Here is a 16265-nt window from a genome sequence, read left to right as displayed (position 1 = left end):
GACTGCTCGTGCTCAGGTGTTGCTGGTCATCACAGTATACTCAATACTTGGTTGGTCCAGAGGTGGAAAGTCGGAGGGAAAGGTCCCCCATGAACTATTATGAAACTTTACTGTCTCTGGAAGTCTCAACAGTAGTACATTCTTCTGTACTGTTGTTTGTATATATTTCATTGTTTTTGTTGGATTGTTTTCCACTAATTGGTTAGGGGTTGTTTCTGCACATTTTGTGTACTTCTTGTTGTTGTTTAACTTTTGTTGTATTTTTAAAATTATGTTAGTTTAGATCTTTCTTCCCTTTTTTGTTATTGTTTTTTTCTCCTGTGGTTGAGGTCCTTTGTATAAGCCTGTGGCTTCTTGACCTCTCCTGACACATTTCTTGTTTTGTTTTTTTCATTGATTGGATTTTTTGCAGTTTTATATATATGTGCAAATAAAAAAAAATTCAAAAAAATTAGGGATGCACTTTATGTGTTAAAGACACCTTTTTTATTTATTTTTTTATCTTGAATGAGTGAATAAAATATTTGTTGTGACTTTTGTTTGCTGTTTCATACATTTCAATGCACTGCACCTTAAGCTTAAAAACTTTGACTGAGTGTAAGAGTATTATTAAAGTAGAAGTAATACCACAGGGTTAAAATAGTCTACTCCATCAGTAAAAGTTCTGCTTTTACAATTTTACCTAATTGAGAAAAAAGCATAGAAGTATTAGCTGCAAAATATACTGTAAAAGTATTAAAAGTGCTTGTAATGCAAAACGACCACTGTCAGTATGATAGGGGAGACCGGGGATGATTCACCTTTTGTTCAGCTTCAGTAACTCAGTGGTTGTTTGTGCTAGGTCTCTCAAACTTTGATACACGGTACCCATATTTCTCTACTACAAATAAAACTCACTTGGACGTCTATACTTCACAAACACACATTATGTGAGTGAATGCCAAATGCAAAGAGTTCTCTTGTTACAACCTACCCCACTATACTGGGTGGCGGTTGTAACACTTGCTGGGGATAGATAGCTGTGACAATAACAGGTTATTTGCTGAAATAATATCCCCCCTATCCAATTTATGCAAGAACTCTATTGAAGAATAAACTGTTTTGAATAAAGTGAACAATTTAAAGTTACAAAAAAAAACCCCATTTATTTCTTATAAATTTTGTAAACAACAAAACTGATAAAAACAATTTCTTAATTTTCCTGCTCTGCCACTCATTTTTTGGGAAATAACCAAACAAAGTTACAGGCACACTAAAATGTAATGCTGTGGTAATAACATTTCTAACAGGAACTAGCCTAAATCGACACTAAATTGCCCGTATGTGTGAATGTGAGCGTGAATGGTTGTCTGTCTCTGTCTGTCAGCCCTGTGATTGTCTGGAGACCTGTCCAGGGTGTACCTCGCCTTCGCCCAATGTCAGCTAGGATCGGCTCCAGGGTAAGCGGTTAAAGATAATGGATGGATGGTCTAGCCTAAACTGTGAAGAGCAGAGATGTCCACATACTTTCGGCCATAGTGAAATCAAAATCATCTTCACATCATGCACACTAGATGGCAGCAGTAGACTCATTACAGTCAGGTTGAGAAGAGAGTTAAGAAGTTATGCATACACTGGAAAATCACTGGTGTCATAACTGTAGACTCACAAACGCACAAACACAAAGAAACTTCACATTTACACGTGTTATGAGTTGACTGCCTCATAAAAATATTAATCAAACTGTTTTGGTCACAAAAGCTCATGCTTGACATTTGAAATAATTTAGTATTTTGAAAAAAACTGGCTTTACTAGCTTTTTCTCAGAGATTCCAACCACTTACAATCTGAGCAAACTCCCTCCACTGATGAAGACTATGAGATGTGTGGTCTTTATTGTGTCTCTCTCTCTCTCTGTTTCCAGTGCCACCAGAAGCTAAAAGTTTTCACCTATCCAGTAAGATATTTTTAAATCTTCTACCACTTGGATTGTCCTAGACATTCGTGGTCCAAAGAGGATGTATCGTAATGACTTTGGTAATCTTCTGACTGTTTCCTCTAGCGCCACCATGAGGTTGACAGCTGTGGTTTTAAGTGAAATATCTCTACAACTATTGGATGTATACAGATATTCATGTCCCCCTCAGGATGAACTTTAAAATGTAAATTTGTCAAATAGTTTGGTTAAAGACCAAATACCTGCAAAACTGGTGTTAAGTGCTAACAAGCACATTTTTGCAAGCTAACACGCTAAGTGAACATGGTAAACATTATAGCTGTTAAGCATCAGCAGGTGAGCATTGTCTTTGTGAATATGTCAGAATGCTGATGTTAGTCAGCTCAAAGAACTGCTGTGCATTTAGGGGGATCTATTGGCAGAAATGGAATATATTATTAATAAGTATGTTTTCATTAGTGTATAATCACCTGAAAATAAGAATTGTTGTGTTTTCGTAACCTTAGAATGAGCCGTTTATATCTTCATAGGTAGCAGATCCTCTTCACAGAGTCCACCATGTTGCTCCGTCATGTTCCTACAGTAGCCCAGAACGGACAAACAGCACGTTTTCATTCCGAAAATGTCCTAATTTAAAATCTAAGCATAAATTCAAATCAATATATGTTTATTTTGGTATACTATTACATCATACATGTTTGTATATCATTTGTATAACCTTATATTAAAATCCATTTCTCTCACCTCTTGCTTTTTGGGGTCAACTTCCTGTTTGATGCTGACCACACACCCCCATGTGATGTCACAGGAATTATGTCATGTGACTTTGGTCATGGGCTTCAACCAAGGCCTATTGAAGAAGGCTGGGTCACATGTCATTAACGCGTCATATCTTTGGGGTACAAACACATACGCAGTAAAATCTGGTCTGCACTCGCCGAAATTGAGCCAATCACAACACACGACGGCAGCTTCAGTTAGGTGGAGTTAAAGGGAACGCTACTGTGCCTGCTCTGTGGGCCCAATGGATGTGGAAGATCTTCCAGATGATCCTGGTACTTTATCCCTCGGCAGTCGTGCCATTTTGGCTTCATGCACCACTGAGCAACTTTCATAGTTCTCCGACACGCTTGACACATGGAAGTTTCAGTTGGTTGCAATCTGCAACCTCACCGCTAGATGTCGCCAGATCCTACAAACACACTGCACCTTTAAATGGTTTCTATTATACTAAGAAGAAGGATTTTCTCAACTCATGAAGAAACATTTAATCCTTCAGTTTATCTGAAAAATACAAAAGCAACAAATCTCGCGAGGCATACTCTACATGGTTTTCCTATATAATATTTTTCTGCCACATGAACAGATTGAATAACCTCATAAATTTCCTGCTTTGTCTTCCCCTCTGTTTATTAGTCTTTCCTTCCTCCACTCAAGGGCCATATTAGCTTTTTCCACGTTTTCTCTTAGATGTTTTACACACAAGGCATACAAACAGACCGACTGAAAGGATGCAGGGAATGGGAGTGTTATTGTATTAGTGTGAGCACATGTGAAAGCTCCAATTAATTTAAGGCCTATCACATGTCTGTGCTTATCTTGAGGTTTTTATTAACAAAGGCCTCTTTCACTCACTGAGTATCTGAAGTGCCTCAGAAACTGTATCCGCAGTTATTGTCTATGAGTATTACGAGGTTTATTATTGAGATTATTGATCTATGTCTGTCTGTTACATCTCCAACTATTCATCCTCCTCAAGCCCCATCCCTGCCATTACCTGTTACCATGGCAACATGCAGAGACCCTGCAGTGAAGGATGCTCGTTGGTCGGTTCCCGTCTCTGCCTGTATCAGAACACACATGAAAACTTTGGCACACATTAGCATGACTGTTTAAAGAGGAGCAGAGCTGAGTTTCCTCTGCAGAAGGACGGAGAAAGTAGAGTAGGTTACCCCCCCCGCCCCCTCCCTCCACCCTCCACCCTCCACCCTCGCCTTCCTCTCTCTTGCACAGTTTTGGCTCAGTGAAATCTCAAGGGGACACGATTCAGGCGCTTTCATCCTTCTCCCACACACAACAGCATTTGCAAAAATCATGACAATGGATTTTTTTTATCAGCACAAGATGGTTGTTACATTGGATAAACCGAGATAGGTCACGAAATTGAGGCCAAGATGGCCCATTTTTTATTAAAGCGAAGGAACATGACACCCAGTTAAACTGTGTGGCTTAAATGATGGAGCTCTATGACACAGAGAAATAAGCTACAATATAATAAGTTGAAGATGCAACAGAATCAATTCATCGTTGGGGCAGGAGTTCAAACAGAGGTAAAAAAAGCTGCTGCAGCACAGCCAGTATGAGAAAAGTACAGCGTTTTTTGAACATTGAAGCATGTAAACATGTTCTAGTAGAAACCCCAAAATACAAGTATGTACCTGAAAATAAGCAGTAGCCCAGAACGGACAGACCAAACACTGGCTCTAGAGAGAGCTTTTCGCATTTTTTTATGTTACCTGAAGGCCACCGTAGTTCCCCGACACGCTTGTGAAACTGCGGTAACATGAGCCACAGAGTGCAAAACCGTAGTACCGCCAGACATCGTCTGACTTCCGTTGCTCTTAAAGTAGTGTTATTATGGTAAGGATAGCCTCTGAGCGCGGCGAACGGCGTTACCACAGTTTTGCACTTGGCGGCTGACGTTACCGCAGTCTTGGAAAGGGAGGAGTGAGCAGAAGGGTACTCAGTTGGTTGCAATCTGCAACCACACCACTAGATGCCGCCAAATCCTACACATTCTACCTTTAGCAGTTTTCTTAGAGACTACTTATTTGGTAGAAAGAAGCTCCAATGAAAGCTGTTCAGATCCATATATCAGAAAATGGACAAATAAAAAAACAACAACAAAAATCAAGGAAAAGGTCCACAGAGGGAAAACTTTATTGTTATTTTTTACTTCATTCAGTTCAAATGTAAGAACATGAAATAGACTGAAATGCTCAATGGAAGGCACATCCACAATAATAGCCAGAGAGACTCTTTCGTTGTGTTTACACACCAGAAGCAGCAGCAGCACCCAATCTATAACAAACATGTGCTTTTCACGTCTTGCAGTTGGACATTATCGTGCAGATTTTGAGTCCTAGTATAATGTATCTAATATGACTGCATAATGTGCATTTGAGTGTGTAGTAACTAGGTCCTTCACTCCTTTTAACAGAAAGGATGATCATTCTCACTAAGAAGGCTCCTCCAGTCAATGAGTGAGCTCATTCATTTGGTTCCTCCTTAAGTATAATCGAAAACCTTACACGAATCAGAGGAGAGGATTATAGTCTTTAAGGGAAACCTTGGACTACTGACTATTTACTATAGATGCGTCTGTCTATATACAGATTTTGTCTGCCTGCACATCTGATGGTACATGTCCACAGCCTCCCTCTTTTCCCAGCTTCCCATTCATTGTCAATGTAAGCAGCTGTGCAATGCATTCTGGTAGCGTGGCGGCACGTTTCAAGAGATGGGGCATCACGTTGGCCACTCCTCATTTGCATAAGGTTGAGGTTTAGGGTACTTTATGCACATCAGGGACGTCCGGTGCGACTCGCTGCCTCTGGACACTCCCTAGAAACTTGGAAACCTTTTGTCAATCTAAAAAAGAAAGATTTACCAACTGCATCGCTTATTTCTCACATTAATTGTTTTCAGAAACACATTTTTGTGAATTATTTTCATAATATAAGAGAAGAAAGTTTCCAAACGAGCCACCATGTTGGTTCTGGTTTGAAAGCTGGGAGCAGCAGCCCACGAGGGAAAGCGTTCATCCAATCAGGTGCCTAGTGCCTTGTGTCTAGTAGCCCATCAAGTGTCCAATGCTGGGAAGCGAGACGATCCCTCGCGATAAGAAACGCCCCTGTGGACATGTACCATAAAAGTGAGAGGTGCAGCATACAGCCGAAGAGCGTGTCAGATCAGGCCGGATCTCATTTCTTTCTTTACACCCTCGACACACTTGTGCACTTAAAGTTTCCATGGTTACTATGTTTTTGAAGCATTCAGTGACAAATAAAGCCTTATTTACAGCAGAAACATGTAAATCAGTAACATCCGTTTTTCTGATGTGTGTTGTGCTTTAATTTGAAAGAAAGCAGCGCAATAGAGCCAGCAGGACATTTAACAGGAGATGGCTAGATAGTGTAAGTTATGAGTTTATAGCATTCCATATGTTTGTTTATACCAGTAGTTACCACAGATAGGCACACAACTAATGACAGCAATCGTCCTGACATTTATCAGGTACAGCTTGTGTAAATGTGACTGGAAGTGAAACAACACTATGATTCATTCATTAAACAACAAGTCCATCGTACATCCAAATCTCCAGTAAAAAGCCCAGTAAGAAGAGATAATGATCGAGAAAGAAAAAGGGTAAAAAATAAAACACCTGTAGTGCTTTGGTGCCGTGACTTCCAGTTTATCAGCTTCAGTTTCCACCACACATCCATCCAGACAAATTCACAATTACACACACACACATATGCAAAAAAAACAGCTACCTACAGTATCAATAGTTTGAAGCATTGTGTCAAATAGAGGAGAAGTCAGGCTTTGCTTTCTCAGTATTCCCAGCGGGTGGCGCTGTCCAGGGAGTCGACGCTGGCCTTGAGCCCTCCAGCATGGTCTCCTTTAAGGTACTTCCCCCCTAGAGCACGGATGGCCATCTTGTTGAGGTCACAGAACTCAAACAGGAACTGGACAGGTGTGGAGCTGCTGCACGCCACCGCTGTGTCGTCTCCAACGCACCAGTACTTCCCCTGGGAGTCTGGACAAACAACAACACACACTTAATGAGGCCGGACTCACACACAGCACATATAGATGCTGGGTGACATGTTTACGAATTCAAAGTGACGTGTTAAATAATCAAGTTGATGCTCGCTGCATTTAAAAGAACAGTGTGTAACATTTTTGGGGATCTAGTAGCAGAAATGGAATATATTATTCATAACTATGTTTTCATTAGTGTATAATCACCTGAAACTAAGAATAGTTGTGTTTTTGTTAGATTAGAATGAGCCCCTCATATCTACATAGGGAGCGGGTCCTCTTGACGGAGTCCGCCATGTTGCTCCGCCATATTTCTACAGTACGATACCAAACACAACAAACCAAACACTGGCTCTAGAGAGAGCCTTTCTCGTTTATACGTTATCTAAAGGCCACCAGTTCTCCAACACGCTTGTGAAACCGTGGTAACGTGAGCCACCTAGTGGAGCATTTAGCAGCGAAAGAGCCAGATATTTCCCTCAGGAGTTGGTGGAGACCAAAACCAGAGCTAAAAGGAGAGTGATTATTGGATTTACATACAGCAGATGAACAGAAACATGACTTTAAATGAATGCTGCTTCATACTTGGTAACTGCTTACCTTTAAGGGAATAAGCTCCGTTGTGAAACTCCAGCTGGAAAACGTCATATGATGCTCGGTTGGAGTCCAGAGTCGGTATTCCGGCTTTACGAGCCCCAATGAAACCGTGCTCCCCACGAAGGACGATGATTGGACGGTTGATCAGCTTCATCAGGAATTGTTCAGCCTCCCCTGAAGAGACAGTTGATCAGGGGTGTGTCAAACAGATCTGGGTTTGTTTGCCCAAAAGCATCTTGAAGCTAAGATAATCACAGCCCATCGTCATACAAGGGTACCAAGATGATCTAAACCTGAATGTGCTTTTGGGAAACAGGATGCCTGGTGTGATATTTGTTCTCTTTAGGGATGGAGAGAGTGCTATGATAGCATAGCTGAGGAGAAGTAATGACACTTGACTTAAAAACAATTCTTCCGTAACTGAAAGCTACTACAAGGAACTTTCATTTTGTGTTGACATTGGCGGTCCCTGTGGAGAAAAAGCATTAGTGTTTCTGAGCATCAGAGTCCCTTTAGAAAACCTCTCATTTTACGGCAGCAGGGCATAGAAGTTTATTACCAAGAAGTGAAAGTCAATTGTTTGTTCCATTGCAACATCAGCGCCCAGCAGCAAAGCTAGGCTTCCACCATTTTGGACTGAAAGCGACTACTAGACGCCAGTAAAATGTTTTTTACAAAAGTAAAACTATATAAATATAGTCAAAAATATCATATTCTACCAAAATGGCCTGTGTTGAACAATAAAATATTATAGATATAATAAACATTTTCAGTCCAAAATGGTGTTTGTTAAAAAAAACATCGGCGTTTCGTCTCTTTGCTTCTACGCTGTAGAATTGAGACTGTTTCATAACCAGTTTAAAGTTCCTTGTAGTAACTTTAAAGTAAAATGAACATGTTTACAACGCATTCAAGTAAAGTACATGAAAATTACTTGGTTACATCATCGAGAGCAATTCAGAAACATCAGAAACGTGACTGACCTGCGTTGTCAATAGTAGCAGCTAGTTGCCCGTTCCTCTTAGCGATCACATATTTGTTGTTAGCTGCACGCACACACACACGACCGTCACGCCATTCCAGTTCAAAGTAACTGTTGCCCGACCTGTGACACACACGTTAACAAACTCAATGAGCGTGTATGTGTGAACTAAAGTGTGTGATATTCAACATGATGCAGTGTGTTTGTGTGTGTGTGTGTGTGTGTGTGTGTGTGGTTACTTGTCGGAGGCAGTGCACTGCAGTCCTCCACTGGCTGTCAGAGCCCAGTATTTTCCAGAAGCGGTTCTGAAGGCACACTTCCTGTCCTCACGGCTCATCTCCAACTGGAAGACTTCCTGGTCCCCTTCTTCGTCCTGATTGGCTGACAGGTCCATGCCTAGGAAAGTGGAGCAGTCTGTTGTCAGATTTCATTCGTCTCTGGAGGTTTTTCTCCTCGTCTGAAACTCTTCTTCCCTCTAATCCATCAAGTTCCCCAGATAGACTCTTAAAGGGACAGAACATCCTGAACTCTCTGTGCCCAGCTGTCAAAGGTGTGGCCACACGGGTATGAGCCAGTCCTGTAAGGGACTAAGTAAGAGGAGGGGAGTGATGGTGAAAATGATAGCTGAACAGCAAAAATATTTTTTTCCAAATAAGAAAATTGAGAGTTGCAATTAGCCTATCAGTAAGAAATGCCAAATATGTCTTGTGACAGCTTTCTGGTCTAGTGAGGTTACTGTGGATAAATATCTCTGCTTCTCCCATGGTGAATATCTAAACTGTACACATGAGACATGAATTCAAAACACATACTGTTAGTCCCAAAAATGAAGACTTGAGAAGACTTGACATGTGATTTGAAAGCAAAACCATTCAAGTCAAGGGGGCAATGGTCCCTTCCCTACTTCCTACCCCTCTACTTCCGGCGCCCTGGCTTGGACCACACCCATCTTCAAACTCTGTCTTCATTTTGATCTCAACTACACACATTATGTATTATGTACACATTGTAGCACAATTTACATGTTAAATACTCCTTTATTTCTATTTTCTTACACTTCTTATGTTTATACAAGAGCAACTGTAACGCCCAAATTTCGCCCTGTGACAGCATCGTGCATGGTTGTGACGCTATCACAGTGATCACCACCAAGCAAAGTACTCAAAACCACTTCTGTGGTAGTTCCCGCAACAGCAGGTGTCTCCAGGACCACATTTTGCCATGATGACACACACACACACATATTCACAATACCAGCCACACACTGTCACAGCTGGTAAAAACGGGCACGCCTTGCATGGCCAAACGCTTTAAATACTTATTAGGTCCATGTATTAAACACTTCTAGTGACCTGCTAGTGATCTAGTCTCTGTACATAACTGTGACTATGGTCTCAATCTGAGACTAGGTCTCTGTTATGTAAGTAGGCCTACACTAGTTTGGAGTTGTGTTTCTGGTCAACTGATGAATCCATTCCAATATTCACGCTCTTAAAGCTCTATTTTGGTCTCCACCAACCCCTAAGGGAAATATATAATATATATAATATGGCTCTTTAGCTGCTAAATGCTCCACTATGTTCACCAGCTAGTTGCTACTTGCAGTTGTCTACTGGTGCTGGGCGGGTAGTGCACAGCTGGTTTATCGCTGCCTGCTGCGTCTGAAGACGACGCTGATGAAAATTATGTTGGGTCGTAAAAACAAAAAAAAACAATCAGATGCTAAGACGCTCCGTAGGGCTGAAGGGAACTGCAGTCAGGTGATAATCCTCTGCTGGTTCATCACTACGAGCAACACCTTTCACATTACAGGTTGCAATTTTACCCATTGTTAAAGGAACAGTGTGCAACATTTCAGGGAATCTATTAGCAGAAATTGAATATTATATTCATAACTATGTTTTCATTAGTGTATAATCACCTGAAACTAAGAATCGTTGTGTTTTCGTTAGCTTAGAATGAGTCGTTAATATCTACAGCAGGAGCGGATCCTCTTCAGGAAGTCCGCCATGTTTCTACAGTAGCCCAGAACGGACAAATCAAACACTGGCTCCGACATGCTTGTGAAACTACGGTAACGTGAGCCGCAGAGTGCAAAAACCGTGGTACCGCCAGCCGCCGTCTGATTTCCGCTGGTACTAAAGTAGTGTTATTATGGTGAGGATGGCCTCTGAGCGAGGCCAACGGCGTCACCACGGTTTTGAACTCGGCGGCTCGCGTTACCGCAGTCTTGGAAAGGGAGAGTGAGCGGAGGGGTACTCAGTTGGTTGCAATCTGCAACCACACCACTAGATGCCGCCAAATCCTACACACTGTACCTTTAATATGAAACCACTTGTTAGTGCAGCTTCGAGAGAAAAATGTTGAAATCAGAGACAGGAGAGACTTGAATCTTGACCTTCAAGTTGCTCATAAAGACTTGAAACGTTATCTCAAATGGCTGTGAATCTCTTCGCCACAGAAGCGTTCCGAAAAAAGCTCTCGCTCTTCATTAAGAGACTTGACACAAAAACCTAATTTTTACCGTTGAGCCGCCGGCTAACAAAATGTCTGTGCATGCCCACACTGAGCCTATATAGCACCCCATTAGGAGTTATTGCACTCCAGATGCAGAAGCACAGGTTAGAAATAATGTTACTATACTTCAATGAACGACCAGGTCACAGGTCACTGCCCTGCACTGACCTCATTCAAACATGATTATCTTTCGTCTTCTGCAATCCATCTCTCCTGGAATGCACACATACACACACACACACACACAAACACGCACGCACACACACACACACACACACACACACACACACACGCACACACACACACACACACACACACACACACACACGTCAGCATGAATTAAAGCATATTGACTGCCTGGATGAACTGCTGTCAGTGATCAGTCCCATGTGCACGGCAGCACAGAGTGAGACTGAGTGGCGACAACACAAAGAGGTTGTACAAAGATCCACATTCAGGACCGTCTGAGAGTCACACCTCCCTTTTGTTTTCTCTGCACTCTCCTCCATTTTATCCCTTTTGTCTCCTCCCTCGTTTTCTGTCTTTATTCTCAGTCTATTCTGAGATAAAGAATGATGGATAACTGTAGGCTGACCCTGAACCAGCAGCCAGCCACAATGCAGGGGTAGAATTACTGCAGAAAAATGTTAAGCTAGGCAGAGGCAGGGCCAATAGGAGGGAGGGAAGGAGAGGAGGAGAGGAGGGAGGGCATGATAATGAAAAACACATGGTGTGAGGAAAATGAAGTAACAGGAGTCTCTAATTCTCTCTCTCACACACACATTAAATCATGCAACAGCTGCACGTGTGGTGTGCCCAGTTATGCAGTGACTGGAGGGAATCAGGACACAACCTGAGGCACCACAGGCCAGAGAGCATCTACACTCACAGAGCACCTCTGCTTTCACAACAGCTTCTTCCCAGCTACAATAAGACTGTTGGCAAAGGACGTTAAAGAGGGACACAAATACCCCACACCTCACCTCCATACCATTATTGACACACAGTACACCTGAACTGAATGGACTGTAATGCTGCTGAGCATATATACTGTATATTTGTATTCTGGGGGTATCGTTCCTATGCAGAGGGTAGTTTAGTTTATTTATTGACTACACTGAGGGCGTTTTATATTTTAATAATTTATTTATTTATTGTGTTGAGTTGAATGTGCTACTTATTTTGTACTGTAATTACCTTGTGCCTTTTCTACCTTTTTTCTTTTCTTAAAGGGACTGTTTGTAACTTTTTACAGGTATAAATCTACCGGGTTGGTGTCCCATGCGTGCTCGCGTGTGGCTATGCTGTTCAGACCGCTCCTCTGCCTGCTTGCCTTCGCTCACACAACGCGCATGTTCTCGCTCCACCTCACGTGCATGCGCTCACACTACACACTGCAGAAGACTTCGTAGCTCTGAGAATATCTAGTAAATGTACAGTGGACGTTTGTGCAGAAATAACTGCTGCAGCTCCTCCAGACCAACAGAGGTTTTCCGTGTCTTGTGAAGTGCTCCGCAGCGAGTAACATTATCGTCTCCGACCGGGTGCCGGTGTCGCCACTGTTCACTCCGGCTGCGGGCGGAGACTATAACGGTTCTCGCTGCGGAGCCCCAGAGGCTGAGGCAGCGGGGCGTAAGCAGGAAAAGCCAACACTAGGATCAGCATTGATTCATGGAGAGACCTTCGTCTGGTCAGCTAACATTACTGCCAAGCAGGTGAAATATAGAGTGATATTGTGGTTTTAGCTGACGTGTGTCGCCTCACTGTTTTGAGCGATGCTCGTTCATGTCTATGTAGAGCGAGCACAAGCGCGAGCCCGACGCTGACTTTCGTTGACTTAACGGCCACAGGTGTCGCTGTTAACAAGCATTTCTGATTCTTACAAACAGTCCCTTTAAAGCTGACTCGGTGTAAACTGCTCAGAATTACAATGTACTTATAGGTGCAAATGGCAAATAAAACTCTTGAATCTTGAATCAGTATACTGTAAGATGTGATTTTGTGTCTCTGAGTGGCTGCAGAGCCTCACCTTGCATAAGAATACAGCCTAATTCTCTCTCTCTCTCTCTCTCTCTCTCTCTCTCTCACACACACACACACACACACACATGAAAACCATGCAACAGCTGCATGTGTGGTGAGCCCAGTTCTGCAGTGACTCCATCATCAGTATGCAGTGAGATGTGCTTTGTGGCTCTGAGTGTCTGCAGACAGAGCCTCACCTTGCCTCGTGGACACGTTCCTCTCGTTGCCGGCGGTCAGCACGACCTGCGCGTGGCTGCGCTCGAGGCCAAACATCTCGTCCTTCCCGACCCGGGTCCCTTTCCCAGACTTCATGGTACCGGTGGGTCCAGAGGGCGCCAGGTAGCGGCCGGTGACGTCACGGAACGCCACTTTACCGGAGCGGAACTCCAGCATGTAGCCGGTGTCCTGGTCCGGTTTGGTGGCCAAGGTGCCGTCATTACGCAGGAAGCGGTTGTCTGACGTCTCCAGGTGGTAGCGCTGGTCCCGGTACACCAGAGTCACCAGCGAGTCCACCCCCCAGGGGACATCCCGGTCTATGGACACCTCGTCCTGCCGCGCGCTCAGGTGGGCGAAGCGTTTTCGCGCGAAGCTGTACAGGTTGACCTGCGGGTGCACGGCCAGGTGCACGCTCCACTTCTCTGATGGTGGCGCACTACTTTGCGCAAAGCAGGTGATGCGGTCCTCGCTGCCGCTCAGGTAGCGGCCGTAGGGCTCGGACTGCAGAGACCACCGCCCGTCTTCGTGCGCGGTGATGACGAAGCGGCAGTCGCGTCCGGTACCGCCGCTCCCGCCGCGCGTCTCGCTGTCCGCCGTCACGTTGCCGTCTTTGTCCGTGGCGAGGTAGCGGCCCAGGTGGGAGCGCAGGAACACCGCGCTGCTGTCGTCCTCTGCGGTCTGCTCCAGGGTCCACGTCTGCTTCTTCTTCAGGCTGCTGGCCGACGCGTTGATCTTGAAGCCGAACGTCTCCGCGGTCAGATACTTCCCCTCGCTGTTGATGAGACCCAGAGGGATCTGCAGCACGTCGCCGGCGGCGCCGTTAGAGGACATGATGGTGTGTGAGGAGGAGAGAAGAGAAAGAAAAGAGGTGTTCTGAGGTTCAGAGAGACGGACAGACAGAGAGAGAGAGAGAGAGAGAGAGAGAGGATGTGGGGGTGTCTGAGGGAGGGACACAGAGAGAGAGAGGCTCTCTGCTGCTGCTGATGATGATGAGGAGGAGGAGGAGGATGAAGAGGAGGAGGATGAGGAGGAGGATGATGAGTGTCCCCTGACTGCAAATCCAGACTGAGAGCTGCAGGAGTTGCAAGACTGGGGTTTTTTTTCTAACAGCAGTACACGCCCCAAGATATACAGGCAGAAGAGCTGGAGGGAGATTACTGCAGTTTGGGAAAACCACCCCACCCTTGTTCATACATACATACAGCCTGTTCAGTATCACATATGTTTTGCAAAAAAAAAATAGTTAAAGGGACTGTTTGTAAGTACTCGCGCTTGCTCGCTCTACATAGACATGAACGAGCATCGGTCAAAACATTGAGGCGACACACGTCAGCTAAAAGCACAATATCACTCTATATTTCAGCTGCTTGGCAGTAATGTTAGCTGACCAGACGAAGGTCTCTCCATGAATCAATGCTGATCCTAGTGTTGGCTTTTCCTGCTTACGCCCCGGAGGCTGAAGCAGGAAGAGAAACGTTATCGTCTCCGACTGCGGTCGGACGTAACAGGGGAGACACCGGCACCCGGTCAGAGACGATAACGTTTCTCGCTGCGAAGCCCCGTCACTTCACAAGACACGGGAAACCTCTGTTGGTCTGGAGGAGCTGCAGCATTTATTTCTGCATAAACGTCCACCGTACATTTACTAGATATTGTCAGAGCTACGAAGTCTTCTGCAGTGTGTAGTGTGCGCGCATGCACGTGAGGTGGAGCGAGCTGATTGAAGGCAAGCAGGCAGGCAGAGGAGCAGAGTACAGCAGAGACTCCGGCCCTGGAGACCAAAGCTACGGTCTCCCCCGCGTCCTCCGACGGCGACCAACACTGTTTAGCAAGACGGGCTTCACTAGATACAACTTTGAGGTTTTGGTGCTTCAGTGTAGTTTGTGTTGGAGTCTGATGGTACGTGTCCACAGGGAGTCTGAACAGCGTAGCCACACGCGAGCGCACATGCGAGCGCGCATGGGAAACCGACCTGGTAGATTTATACGTGTAAAAAGTTATAAACAGTCCCTTTAAGTAGAATATTGACGTAGTTGTATTTTACTTGAGTATTTCCATTACATGGTACTTTATACTTACTACTACTCCACTACATCTCTGGGGGGAATATTGTACTTCACTACATTTATTTGATACTAATAGTTACTAGTTACTTTTTACATAAAAAAACATATATGATGCCGTACTATACTGCTAATCTACCCAGTAGCACACTAATCCATGTTCCCTCTACTTTTACTCTGTGGTAGAAGAAGTATTCAAAAGTACCAGTACCAAAAATACTCTGTTCCAAGTACATTCAATTATTAGCAAAATGTACTAAGTGAGTATCAAAAGTAAAAGTTCTGGCAGTGGTGGAATTTAATAAATATATTTACTCAAGTATACTGTACTTAAGTAGAATATTGACATAGTTGTATTTTACTTGAGTATTTCCATTACATGGTACTTTATACTTACTACAACTCCACTACATCTCTGGGGGGAATATTGTACCTCACTACATGTATTTAGTATTACTAGTTACTCTACATTAAAAAAATATATAGGATGCCGCACTATACTGTTAATCTACTCAGTAGTACACTAATCCATGTTCCCCATACTTTCCCACCCTCTAATTGAGATGTGCTCAGCCTCAGTTCCACATGGATAGATCCATTCAGTCTCTGACAGACCAGTGTTTGTCTCCAGGGCTGCGTGTGTGCGTGCTGGCTTATGAAGACATTGAGTTGAAGTTTAATTAGAACAAGATGATCTATATCTGACTAGAACAATGATAACGTTACGTTATGAGGAGTCAAAACTCTGCAACTACAGATCAAATCCAGTTACTAATGTTAACTTATTATTATTATTATTATTATAAATAACTTATTTACTTACTTACTCCTCTTTTCATCAACTATGGGTAATAAGGATGCAATGAGATCTTCTCCATTGCATTTTGTCCGTGGCAACATGCTGCTCCTCTCCCCAGGAGCATCTTGTCCAGCAGCTCCTCCAACTTAAGGACGCACCAGCTAGCGGGGCCAGTTCTAGCTCTTTGGGGGCCCATATGCAAAATCTTGTTTTTTGACCAAATGCTACTTTTTACACATAAAAAAAATCTATATATTTGAATTTAATTTAGCTGCATTGTTAACTTCAAAATCAAAACAAACA

The 16265-nt window shown here is 43.6% G+C and overlaps 2 protein-coding genes across 2 annotated transcripts in view; one reads left to right on the top strand and one right to left on the bottom strand.

The window, feature by feature from the left end:
* LOC119485391 (GTP-binding protein Rhes-like) overlaps positions 1–279 on the top strand; it is a 1172-nt gene extending 893 nt beyond the window's left edge. The window contains exon 1 of the mRNA XM_037764969.1: positions 1–279. This exon is cut by the window's left edge and continues 893 nt beyond it. The gene's annotated coding sequence lies outside the window, so the exon portion shown is untranslated.
* A 4567-nt stretch (positions 280–4846) lies between these two features.
* Positions 4847–14042, bottom strand: LOC119485607 (fascin-like). Its single transcript, XM_037765309.1, has 5 exons — positions 13082–14042; positions 8582–8738; positions 8344–8465; positions 7364–7534; positions 4847–6758 (listed from the first exon to the last, which is right to left on the bottom strand). Exons 1-5 carry the CDS (start codon positions 13929–13931, stop codon positions 6553–6555), a joined length of 1506 nt encoding a protein of 501 aa, XP_037621237.1. The 5' UTR covers positions 13932–14042; the 3' UTR covers positions 4847–6552.
* Between the last annotated feature and the right edge of the window lie 2223 nt (positions 14043–16265).

The sequence above is a fragment of the Sebastes umbrosus genome, chromosome 3, assembly GCF_015220745.1.
Source record: "Sebastes umbrosus isolate fSebUmb1 chromosome 3, fSebUmb1.pri, whole genome shotgun sequence".
Classification (NCBI taxonomy): Eukaryota; Metazoa; Chordata; class Actinopteri; order Perciformes; family Sebastidae; genus Sebastes; species Sebastes umbrosus.
Note: the sequence above shows the minus strand (reverse complement) of the source record. Positions and strands in the feature narration are given on the sequence as shown.

Excerpts from the sequence above, each read along its gene's own strand:
- LOC119485607 (XM_037765309.1), bottom strand. The coding sequence starts at position 13,931 with ATGTCCTCTAACGGCGCCGCCGGCGACGTGCTGCAGATCCCTCTGGGT. Across the intron at positions 8,739-13,081 it reads GAACGTGTCCACGAGGCAAG|GCATGGACCTGTCAGCCAAT; the intron begins GTGAGGCTCTGT and ends CCACTTTCCTAG. Across the intron at positions 8,466-8,581 it reads CAGTGCACTGCCTCCGACAA|GTCGGGCAACAGTTACTTTG; the intron begins GTAACCACACAC and ends TGTGTGTCACAG.